Source organism: Dicentrarchus labrax, unplaced genomic scaffold (genome assembly GCF_905237075.1).
Source record: "Dicentrarchus labrax unplaced genomic scaffold, dlabrax2021, whole genome shotgun sequence".
NCBI lineage: Eukaryota > Metazoa > Chordata > Actinopteri > Moronidae > Dicentrarchus > Dicentrarchus labrax.
The window spans coordinates 18,952,302-18,965,489 of NW_026136709.1; the positions used below are offsets into that span (position 1 = coordinate 18,952,302).

The 13,188-nt window shown below is 40.2% G+C and overlaps 1 protein-coding gene across 1 annotated transcript; it reads right to left on the reverse strand.

The window, feature by feature from the left end:
• Positions 1-5,124: 5,124 nt before the first annotated feature.
• On the reverse strand, positions 5,125-11,470 carry LOC127369441 (coiled-coil domain-containing protein 106-like). The gene is made up of 5 exons (XM_051410839.1): positions 11,294-11,470; positions 7,342-7,559; positions 6,712-6,924; positions 6,407-6,613; positions 5,125-6,111 (listed from the first exon to the last, which is right to left on the reverse strand). Exons 2-5 carry the CDS (start codon positions 7,547-7,549, stop codon positions 5,732-5,734), a joined length of 1,008 nt encoding a protein of 335 aa, XP_051266799.1. The 5' UTR covers positions 7,550-7,559; positions 11,294-11,470; the 3' UTR covers positions 5,125-5,731.
• Positions 11,471-13,188: the final 1,718 nt, after the last annotated feature.

Below are 13,188 nucleotides of genomic sequence, written 5' to 3' on the forward strand. Positions count from 1 at the left end.
ACCTGCAATGTGAGAAAACAACAGACAGATTCACTGGGAAACCCAGCAGTGTGTAATTAACATCTGTTATCATAATAGAGGTCAAGTAGAGGAGTATACACAGAAAAGCCTAGCTTCCCCTAATCTGACAGAATCCCTCCTTCCCGAGATAGACAAAAAAAAAATACAAGACGTAGGCTATTAGATCATTTTGCAGAGACGGTTTGTGGCATGCAATCGCCATCATATTCCAGAGCATATCTTTCGCACCAACTCAGACTTCTGGTTGGCAATACAAGACTGTGATCATGGCAGAGAGTCAAAGCATTTTCCCTCCAGCCAAACCTCCCATTTATCTGTGTTTCCAGATAATATGACAGCTCTGATCGGAGGTTAATGGCCAGTGGCATTTTAGTCTTTACTTTCACTTTTTTTCCTGTCATTAACCCTGCTAGAGACCTGTGATTGAGTCATTAGAATAGACACCACTGCTGAGACGATGCCGATTCATAAATACTTGGATGTTTGGCCACTTTGAAATATGTCGGACACAATCCAAATCATCCGTGGTTATCAGCAAATGTTCTGAAACATATTGTGAGGCTTGTGTGCCTGCCTGCATCCAGTCCCCTTCAAATGATTTTTCTTTTTTTGTGTCAAAGACGTCTGGTTCATCCTGCGTCACCGGGCCAACAACCAACAGGATTTGAGGGTGGGGTTGGGGTTCCTTCATGCTGTCATGTTGCGTATTCTTCTACGTCACATACCATCATCGCCTCTGTGTCCGAATGATGCGTTTGTGGACGTAGCTGTCACATGAGTCCCCACAGATGGATGCCCAGGCATTTTTGTGGTCCATTACCTTTTGTCTTTGAAGCTTGCATCAGAAAATATATGCATAAAATGACCAAAATATATACAATGCACAACATTTAAAACAACATTTTCAAGCCTGCAGTGTACAACCATTTATCATATTTTGCTCTTTCATCTCCCATGAGGCACCCTTGTCAGTCTGAGGACACCTCTGGGGGTACAAGCCAAAAAACAGTTAGTGCATCTGACCCTGAAAATAGAGGTCATACCTGCTTTACATATTTCCCTCAGACACAAGGCCATGAGAAATAGAGAGAAATACATCAACTTTAGTGTAGAAGCTCAGCCATATAGCTCTGGTTGACTACAGCCCTGCTCATGGATGTACCTAATATGTTTTGGCTGAGTGCAGCCATCTTGTTTCTTCGGGAATAAAATCACGCTCAAGGCAAATCATGACTGTGGCAGCATGATGCCCCCACCTCCCTCTCCACCCCCACTGGCTATATCGAAGGGGCTGTCTTCGCCCGAATGTGCTCAGAGGGGGGAGATGAGGTTTGGTTTATAGGGTCCTGTTTGCTGGATTCCCCCAGAATACATTATGCCCCCACACCCCCTCCTGCTTTTAAGCTTGCGAGACTATTATCCAGCCAGCCCCAGGAAGTTCTTATCAGTGGCAGCCAGATGGAGAGCGCGCCAGCAATACCTCAAGACTTGTTGATCGAGCAGCGCTGGCAGAAAGGCTGTCATTGTAGAGAGGTTCTGTGGTCTCAGATTGGTATCTTTGCTTTTTTTTCCTATTTTATAATTGCCAAGAGAAGTCTCATTAATGGCTATTATATCAATGGCTGGATGTATTTGTCAGTGTGGACAGCTTGAAGGGTTTAAAAGAACAGCAGGCAAGAAAGACTGACATGGCAAACATGACATTTTTGTCTGAGGAGGTTTGTTTAAGCATGTGTCTGTGTTTTCCTATCCATGTCTTTGGCTTAATGTGCATATTTAAAGACTATAATAAGACTCACCCTACATTGTAGTAGAAGCTTACTGCTGCTAACCCATCAGACCGAATCTAATCAGCCTCGGTAGGGCAAACTGTGCGTCGAGGGGTGTCTGCATGATGTGTCTGGCCACAAACAATAGAACATGACAAGAGTGAACTGGATACAACACTGTCCTCTAGTGCCTCTCACAACCAGCAGCTCCGTGGTGTGCTACACTGAAGCAACCCTGCTGTCATCCAGTGGTGTCATGCAGTAAATAAGCACGGGGATTAGACACTAGCTTGGAGAACAAAAAAAAAAAGGCCATGTGTGTTTGGCTGAGGAAGAAACTTCCTTGTTACTGTGCGTTAACGAAAACCGTTGTTGACCGCTCCATCGGCCATCTAATGCCAGTGCAGTAAAAGGACAAGAATAGGCATCCACCAGTACGCAGACTCCGGCCCCCACCTCAATTCTACCACAGGGGGAAATACCCATAATGCACCACTTGATGCTTTTGTATTGAATTGGCTTTGCATTGGTGCTCTGACCCACTTTTTTCAGCAGCGTGCAGGTTATTTTAAGATTTCATTAGCAAGAAGACCAAGGGCAAACGAAAGGTGAAGAGGCTCAGAGACACACTCAGACCAACTGTCTGTTCATTTTTATGAATTCAAATCAGTTTGAACCTGACTGTCCTGTTTCTGTGCAGCCTGCCTGCCACAGAAAGTGTTTAAATATAGGGCAAAATATGAGTAACTCTGATGACCACTGGTATGTTGTCTAGTCTTCTAGTTATAAAGATGTCATTTTTGAACAAGAAGAATACATAACTGAGTTTAAAGGTGCAAGTTGTAAGAGTTTAAAAACATTTAAAAATGAAGAAAAATTATCAACAGAATGTGCAGAAATAACAGTTTTGATGTTATGTCAAAATTGTCTATGTAGTGTGTTGCAGACTGAAGATGCTAACCAGCAAGCCTTGGCCCGTCCTATCTCGTAAGACTTCCTTTACACATGCTCTCTTAACTGTTGTAGTCTTATAAATAAAGTTAGCAGCTGTTCTTACATATTGCACCTTTAAAGGACCAGCATTTATTACCAGGATTTAGTTACTTCTAGTGGAGAATTTGCTGATTGCAGCAGGGGGAATCCAATGTTTAAATCCTTTTTTTTTTTTTTTTAAAGTAAACGCAACAAGATTTTGTCACTTATGCTAGCTGGTATACAATCTTTATGCTAAGCTAAGTAAACTAATAGTCCTCTGGCTCCAGCTTACCCTGGAACAAAGAGTGGAAATGGGAAAAGAGCTATAGCCTGGCTCAATCTAAAGCATTGACAGTATATATAAGGTCTAAAGGAAGAACATCTATTTACCAGCACCACTGAAGTGCAATAATTTGCATTTTGTGTTTATTTAATTTGTACGAAAACCAAAATGTGAAAAGGACACGTTGTCCACTTAAGGTAACTCTAGGAACTTACGACTGAGACTTGCTGTAACTGTACTTCATTTGTCCTTAAATAGAAACTGATAAATATAACAGCAATCATGAATGGAAAATAGGTAGGTAGATTTCTACTTAATGTAGAAGCAATTTAACAAGGCAGGAAAATGATACAGTTTTTTATATGTAATACTTAACATGCTGGCTACACAACTGGTTACTCAGTATCTTCCAATAATCTCAGTAATTGTGAAAAAGTGACATCACACTTTTTCAAACCAAGAACTGTTTTCCACCAGAGAGCATAAAATCAAAAGTCTTAGCTCTTTTGCTCAATTACAAGCCTTGTAATCCTTTATATAATATGTCTGAGGCTTTTATTACTCAGCAGGTCTGGCACACACTGCAAGTATAACATCAAAACATAACCCCATTTGAACTCACCAGTTCAAACACATTTTACTCGAACCATTAAGAGGGTGATTGGTGGTTATTACAAGCTACTCTCTGTGAGAACGTCCAGATGCTCTTTTTTTGTCAAGGTCAGGATCAAAGTTGGACAGGGAGAGAGTAGGAGGGGGTTGATTTTGTACTCATCAGGCACTTGGAACCCCCGCAATGACGTGGCACCTGCAACCAGGAAAGACGCAAAATGGAGTCCCAGCTGGCCCCACACCAGTGTGAGGTAAAAGGCCGGGGGAGGATGAGAGAATGCTTCAGGCTCGATTAGGCCCACATCCTATCTCCATCTTCAGCTCTGAGCTCCATCACCCCGAGTCATTAGCACCAAATTCACAGCTGCCACTCTGGAGTATAAAGCAGGTGGAGGTTGCATTTTTATTGCCTTTTTTAGGGACATGGTGACAAACAGGGGTGGTGTTCAAAAGTCAAATTGTCAAATACCTCGAGAACATCCTGTACCTTACTCTCAAGTGTCCTTTTTCATTTCAGGATTTGCAAAAAAACCTGCCTCCATGTCTCATGCCGATGACAAGGAGTGCAGAAGTGGCATTTGTATGCCTCAGGAGGTGGGAAGAGATGAGATACACCCAGCCATTTCTACCTCACGCTGCTGAGCAGACCAGCATGCACCTGTCCCCTCTGGCTGTGAACAGGCTGAGAGGAACTTTAGGTCACTCGTGGCCGCCTCTCCTGGCATGAAATGTTTCTACACTGTCCAAAAACTCAACTAGATTTTAAGGTGAAATGATGAGACAGAAAGAAAAGCAAGGATGAAGAAGAGATGGAGAAGTGAAAGGTAATGAGAAACGACTGAATGAGTTCATAATAGAAGAGGGCGGGGGGTTAGGGGGAGGGTACAGAGAGATTGGGATTTGAGAGTGAAAGATAAGCAGATAGCCCAGCGTGTGAATGGGAGTGACAGTGACAGAGTCCCATGCAAAGATAAACAGCCTGGGTGCAGCCCCTGTAATGGCTTTGCACGAGTAATTTGTCACTCCATGTGAAAAGCAAACAGCAGGGAAGGCAATGGCAACACTTTGCACTGACACTTACCATCGCCCAAGGATGTCTTACCAGACTTTCCCATCTGTCTACACAACTGGTGTTGCCCATTCCTCTGGTCAAGAGAGTAAAAATATGCCACTGAGAGCAGCACCAAATTTAATACTATGTACAGCTGTAATAAATTCCATTTCATTTGTTGTCAATCACATTTCAGCTTCCACAAGACAGAAGTTCTATGATTTGGTGTTAATGTGCCGCTGACGTTTTACTTCTTTACCATCCCTTGGCCTGGGATCAAGTCATTCTGAAAGGTTACATATTCAATAGCTCAATTAAAGATCATGTACAGTAGTATCATGTGATAGTGTCTTGATTCAAGACATTCAAAAACATCCTAGGATAAAAACAAAAGGCAACATAACTCAGTGAAATCTCTGTATGAACAAACAGCGTCTTCATTTTCATTTGTGGGCAGTTCAAAAACATTAACACACTTTGCAGTTTTTAAATCGCTCGGTTCAAATACAGCATAATGAATCACAGAATAATGAATAATGTCAACAAAATTATTTTCACAAAGTCTATGAACATAAAGTTACACCTCCAACAAAAACTGGGAGCTGGAAAATTGAAAGTGACTATCCACCATTTTGGAGTAAATGACAAGAGGAGTGATTTGTAAACATACATCTAATATGTGAGCACTGCCATCTTGTGGGTGTTTCTAACACTACACACACTCCTGCTCTTAAATAATAATAATAAAAAAAAAAACATAATTTCCCTTAGTGAAAGCAGCTGTGAACAATTTTTATGGCTATCAAGTACAAAATATACATCCTAAATGTGCATATGTGGAGACTGAAAATAATTAACATTGTTGTTCTCTCTGAGACATAAATCAACTTTAAGAATTGCAAAAAAATGCTACATGAAACATAAATCCAGCAGTTCAGGTTGGGGGAAAAAAACAAACATAAGGATATAATTCTATGAAGGCATTATGTTTCACCCGTTCCCCATGCAATAAAATGATCATCAACCTATTAAAATGCTCTCCGCAGCGCCCCCCAGCTGCTGCAGGTGAGAATGCAACACCCGTGGCCTTTTCCCTGAGATGGGCAGCAGCTCGCCGTTAGCTTTCATGTGGTCTATTCTCCTGGACAGGTCAGCGTCGCTGTCAATGACCAAAGTGCACCTTTGGGCGTAGCTGACCAGAGTCTCTTCTCCTTGGCGAAACATGCCCACCAAGGGGACCATGTCTTTGCCGGCCAGGTGGAGCTCTGCAATCGACGCTGTGTTGGCGATGGTGTTCCGGTCGATTCCCAGGTGGCGGAAGGCTTCACTCATGCTTTTCTTCTTGATGAAGGCTGACAGGACTTGTTTGTAGCGGTGGATGACATACTGGACACCGGTGGCTGGTGAAATGAGTGATAAGGCAATTAATATATTACAGGTATTGACTAGAATTTTCAAATGAAAAATGTTCGAAAAAGTCAAATGTGTATAGCTTTGCAAGTGTTCAGTGAATACATTCATTAAAGTAGTTTTACTTTCTCATTCCCTTTCTAGGGTTCTTCAGCAGGTTTATCCACCTCTAGGCTTTATTTGTTATAACACACACACTGAAAAAGACAGCAGCCAGCATAACACCCTGACCTTAACTTAACGTTAACACTTTTTTCCTTTATAATGACAAGGCGTGATTATTACCTCTCTTCCTGCTGTAGTCTTTCGCTTTCTTTGATCTTTTCTTGTCCTTATGGTGTTTCTTCCTTCTGTGTTCGCTCGAGGCCGCTGAAACTTCAGAGGAGTCTGACGCTTCAGAGCCGCTGTCACTGCTGTCAGAGGCACTACAAGAAGCTCTTTCTCTCTTCCGAGATTTGTTTTCTGAGTGCTGCACTTTGCTGGGTTTCGGAGCTGTGTAAAAACAACACAAATGGCATGAATAAGAGCGTCTAATTAGTGTTGATATAATTGAGTCAAACACTGTCTACAGCTTCACTTCAGACACAAACCTTCAGTCAGTGGACTCGGTGATGCAAAGGTTGGCATGGAGCGGTTACTCGTGAGGTTTTCGATCTGGCTCCTCAGGAACTTGCGGTCCTGCATCAGGTCCTCCACCTGTCTCTCCAGCGCTGCAATGCGCTCCTGTTTGCTCTCCAGCATGCACTGGAGCTTGGTGATGGTCAACAGCACCCTCGGGGGCAGGCTTTCTACATGTGAGGCGGCTAAAGGAAGACAAGAGAGCCATGGTGAACGCATGTCAAATTTCTGTTGTAAAAAAGGAACTGCACACCGCATAAGTATTCCATTAATAACATTAATAAAATATTATGATTTTGACTGCCAAAGGGAAGCAATGTAATTGCTTTATGGCATAAAACAGTAAGTGGTCGCTTTTCTTGTAATTCAAATAACATTTTTTTTATTTTTTATGGTGATTCAAGTAAAAGACCAAAAGCCCAATCAATAAATAACCAGAATTATTTTAACCGCAGGCTTTAAGACACAATCTACCAACCACCTGGAACATTGTCTTATTTGTCATAAAAATGAATGTAACAATGGAATATTGATGTTTTAAGATGATCCCAGTGCAAAGTAATCACATAAAAGCAGCAGATTCTTTATTAAAGTGCTCTTACCAGACATGGCACTGCTGGGCGTGTTGTCCTGAACTGCATCAGCTGAGCCTCCCGTTTGAAAGTTCTCCCACTTGATGATGCGGAGTTCATCTTGTTCCTGCTTCAGCCAGGCCGGAGAGGTGAGCCTGTCTTTGCACCTCACAGAGCTGGAGTCGATCTCTACGCAGGGGGAGTAACCTGACGGCTCCTGCTGCCACACGGACGACATCTCTTCAAGCCTGGGAGAGGACCAGAGGCGGGTTATAGTACATTCTGAGTATTACACACTGTGCAGATCGACATATGTCAAAACAGCCGCTCCTACTATTTTCTTTTTAACAATAAAAATGACTAAATGGTCATTTTTAGCAAGTTATAGCTAAACATCCAGCCTGTGACCTCCTCTCTTTTGCATTTCTATTTCTATGAGAGTAGTTATCTCATAATAAATAGTTATCTTAAAATGAAGATCTCGTAATTATGAGATCTTGTTATGAAATATGGATAAAATTCTGACATGCAGAGATACATAATGTAAAACTAAAACGTGGCTCGTGATACGTTAATGTATGAGTAACGTTTCTGTTGGAATGTATTTGATGCTTGAATTACTGCACGTGATTTAATGCATCATGTTACATGTCACTGGATATTAACATAATAAAGGCAGTATGACTTGGTATGATTATTCATCATGCAATGAACCATCAAGTCATGAACATGCCATATAAACAAGCTGGAGACCTATAGAAATATATAGCAGATATTTTGAGACAAAAAGCTGTTTTTTGTGTTCACATTACACAGGTTTGGTGAAATGAACATGTGACTTAAAGGACCAGTGTGTAGGATTTTGTAGTTTAGCTCGATTATGGAATAAAAAACACTGAAACATAATTATTTAACATGATTACTCATTTAATTTGGAAACCATCATGCATATAATAAACAGTATTTGTTTTCAGTGTGGACCATGGCACACTTGCATACACACTGATAAAAGAAGGTGGCCATATGCGGCCCAGACCACCTCTGAATGCGGTCTGACCGATAAGATCTCAATGCATCCTCAATGCGTCTTGGGTGCATTCACACCCGTACTGTGCCAGGTGTAAACAGGGCCTTGATTTGGGCTTTTTAAGCAAGCTGTAAAGGAACGGGGTGCGGTTGATTTATATGAGACTATATGTAATCTCAATCTTAATCGTAAATATATTACACTTGCACAGATATTTACAAATGGGTTTCATTGTGTCAAAACATTTAAATACGTACTTACATATTTTTCTTAATTAAAAACATTTATTGAGACGATTAGAAGATATATAAATATATATTCTGTCATATGTAAACAGCAGCTCTCAGAATTTACAGTTAACTACCGATGTGGAAAAATAATATTCATAAACAAAAGACTGCAGTCAAGAATCATCTAATGCATAGATGATTCATGATTCAAAGCGTTTGCAGGCTATGTAATGTAGCCTACTTGAAGCTTTAGCAGAAGCTAACTGATGCATATCTAGATACATGAACAGTACACTAATTAATGCAAGGACTGCAGCTTTCTTTCATCATTATAATAACAGGATTTATATGCAGCATGTTCATGTCCTCCTGCAATTAAATGAACACATCTGTTGAACAGTTACTGTGGTTAACTGTTCATTAATGATTGACCAACAACCCTTGCTGCATCTATGTGAGTTTATTACTGCAGTGTACAATGCTTTTACCTTTGTACTGTATAACTTAATAACGGAAAACCAAGCCAACAGCAACCCAATCATTTATTAACCCCGAGTCACATGAGTTCATGATATATGACGCATTAATACTTTCATTAGAACACGATAAATCATGCATTAGTTAAGCATTAATTAAAAATGAGCACTTTTTTTTTTTTTGCTTATATCTGCATTTTATTTAAGAAGCTTCAGAATCGATGTGAACAAAGAAATGTTGGTTTCAGTCCTGATTTCCATTTTCTGATACATACTTACTGTATATGGTCCACATGTGAGTCAGAATTAGACGATGACGTATATGATGTAGAGAAACTAACACTTTTTCTAGTAATTTAAGTCAAGTCTAGTTTATTTGACTAATATGTCTCAATGCGCCAAAATCTTTCCCCAGAAAACTCCACCTCTTCCATAACACTAGGAATTTATTATTTATTACAAAAATCTCTCAGATGCTTTATGTGTGGATGGTTTTTTTTAAAGCTCACAGGATAATTCACAGAAACCAAACAGCTGTTTCTGCAGGTGAACATGGCCGACCGTTTGAACTTCGGTGGCATCAAATATCAGAGGTTGCAGCATGAATAGACACGCACCCTGTAATTTACAAGACTTTGAACTGTGCACCTTCTGTTGAAACGTGACAAACTCTCGTGGTAGGACAGTATACGAAAAGGGATTATGAAGAAAGACACTATTTTTCACACCATATAATAAAGCTACAAAACACAAGTTATGCATGATTGATGAATTAATGAAGGATATATCATGAGAAATGATCATTCCACTGTGCGTTTATGTGATTAGTTAACACTTGATGGATCATCAACTAATGGCTGTTAACTAACAGTTACTTGATGCATTGATTTATAGGAGAACAATATCTATCCTCATAGAAATACAAAGCTTTTTTTACCAAACTGGTGGTCAGATGCAAACATCTACATGTTGCTGCCCAACCCAACGGTCGCTATTTGTGTCTTATTTCCAAGCTAGGGGGTTAGAGTTTTATCTTATTATCATATTCCTTTGTGTTTTTTCACAGAAGTGGCGGGCAGCAGTGGAGGACAATGGTGCGCTAAAACCGAAAACATCCAATTTGCCAGTCAGGAGAGAAAAGCACAGACATGTCTAAGCATATACGTCAACATTTACGTTTTAAATGCAAAGAAGTGAGAGAGAAAGATCGAGATTATTTATGTTGATGGTTGGGTCAAAATCAAAGCAGCAGATGCAGAGATAACCTGACTTTTAGTCTCTCAAACTCAAAAACACTGGATCCTACATTTCCCATAATGCAAGTCAATAACATCTTTAGACACCTATGGCTTCTAAATGCCCATCATGCCCTCACCAAACTTTCATCTTATGACATATTTAGGGGTTATTTGTTCAGTAACGAGCTACAGAAGACATTTGTGTGTGAAATGGTAAAATAAGTGGAGTGTCCCTTTAACTAATCACACAAACACATATTGACTTATTATTTCTTAATGGTGAGCAACATGAATTCACGATACACTGATGATGCATTAAATCAGAATAGGTCAAGCATGTGGCAACCTTTATTAGAAAGTGGGTTGCCTAATATGGTGACTGGAGTAAAATACAAAAGACAGGTGGTGCATTCAGGTGCTTGACTATATTTGAAAAGGTAGCAGGACAGATTAGTTTGTCTACTTGTTTTTTTTTTTAGTTTGTTTGTTTGTTTGTTTTGGTTGCAGGAAGTGGACATCACTGTTTTTCTTCATGTTTCCATGGAGATGATGATGGACTCTTTAACATGTGCAAGCTGCAGCAGCTCAACACAAGTAAGGAGTGAGTGCTGCAGTGATTAATCTGCCTCCAACACCTGACACAACGTGTTCACATGCGAATTACATGTTACAGTCTTCAGGGCTACCACATGGGGTAAAAAAAATATGAATAAATGCAACGACAAAGTCAGCAGGCCTTGTATCTCCATCCTTATTAATTCATCACACAGGTTACTACAGGAATATAACAGTGTTTTAACTGGAAAAGAGGCACATTTTGCATGGCCCAAGTTATAAACCTCACACAGCACACAATGCATAATGTTCAATAGACTATGGGCCAACCATTTCTCCTTGCAGTGGTTTTAATTAGCTAGCTCCTACCAAGATGGATGCTAATGACTGTAATTACCAGCAAAAAAAGGGGAGAAAAGGAGCAACAAAGCCGGGGAAGCACACAGGACAACCTACCTTCAGGAGGGTCCAGCGGATGAAAGCGGTGCTGGAGATGTTCCTGTGTTTGAGTCGCTGTGCGCCGGAATGTCACTTCGGGTAAAATGCCCCGTTTTTTCAAAAAATATATAAACAGAGACGAGTGAAGAAATGCGAGACTACAACACGCCTGTCAGAGAGAGGGGCGGTGCCACAGAGCCCCGACGCCGCTGATACATTACGCTGCCTTCAGGGGCTGCGATGGAAAGTCGTACTTCTCGAATCTGACTTAAAGGAACATGTTGTTTATCGTCAGTGGTTCCCAACCGGGGGTCGGGACCCCCCACAAGCTTCATGTGGGGGTTGCGAGGCCTTCTTGATTTTAAGGCATGCTCAAAAACTCTTTTTGGTTCACTTCTGTGAGGAAAAGCAGAGTGAATGTAAAAAAGTAAATTATCTAATAGAACAATGGCCAAGCGTCTGGGGCAAGAAAACACTGAATTTGCCAAAAGAGAAGCTTATTAAGTTTGTATGATTGGTAAAAATAATTTTAAAAAGACATAATCAACAAAATAGACACAGAGAATTGTATAAAAAGTTCCCTAAAAAGGAGAAAATCTGCTCAATATGCATCCAAATGACATGTTTTACACAAACTTCTGCAGTTACTGAGTTCACTGTTTCGGTTCACTGTACAGTTTTGAATATAATATGCAATATCTATAAAATATGTCACTGAGTCAGGGGTCATTAGTTTACTAAATGATATAAAAGGGGTCCCTCAAGGAAAAAGGTTGGAAACCACTGTTTTCTATCACCGCACCCTACCCTGTACATTGATGTCACACTGTGTTGTCATGTTGGGCTACTGTGCCCTCGAGTGAGTTGTGTGTAAATAATATTTTAAAATTAAATAAACAACAGATACTTAAACGGGGCGGATGTGAAGATCTTTACATTCACAGGGTAGCAAGACAGTGGTATAAAGACTGTAAGGTGTGGCAGGATTATATGCTGATTTAATCGCAAACAATCACATATATCAATATTTGCTTGGAAAAGCCTCCAAAAGAAGATATTTGAACTCAAAACTTAGTAAAGCATTGAATAGAAGTATCTAAAGGTGGCAATAGAAATCAAGATATTTCCAGATCTTCAGACATTTTTCCAAATACATGTCTTTTTTCATTGAACTTAAGCCCTAAATATGGCCATAACATAATTAATTTCCATTTCCTAACATATTATTATGTTAGGACTTAATGTAAACTTATGTGTGAAATTTGTTTGACACCAAACTAGTTGCCAAGCATTGTTTAGCTGACAGCTTTTTAAAAAGATGTTTTGAAAATCCTTAAAGCAATTTAAGAATCTGTATGATACGGTGTTAAATATAATTCACACCCACTTTTTTGTAAACATAATATTGGAAAAACGCTTAGTATGAAGGCAATCTGCACCCCATTATCCTTTACTTTCCTTAAATAGATAATTCCAATTTAGTTATTTGGGGCATTTTTAAATGAGGCACAAAGCTCCTACTAATTATGACCAGAGGGCTGTTAAAATATATTTCTTCTTTTTATTCTTTCTCACTTTGTGGGTCTGCAGTAACTTGCTAATTAAATTTCCGACAGTACGTGAAGGCAGCAAAACAGCGGCGACAAGCTTGAAGGGGGCGTGTCCTTCTGTAGACTGGAGCGATAGAAAGATCATCCCCATTCACATCCACAGTCTTCAGCGGTAGTGGCAGTGGTACACACTGGACAGCCACTGAAGATGAGGTTGTCATGGAAATCACATTGACCTGCTACAGGCTGAGAGCGTCATGTGTTGCCATGACAACTGCATCATTTAACGATTCTGTGGCAGCTGCTAAAAAATTGTGACTTCACAAAAACTTCAGCTGTCTACAGTGAACAGCAATGGAGAAA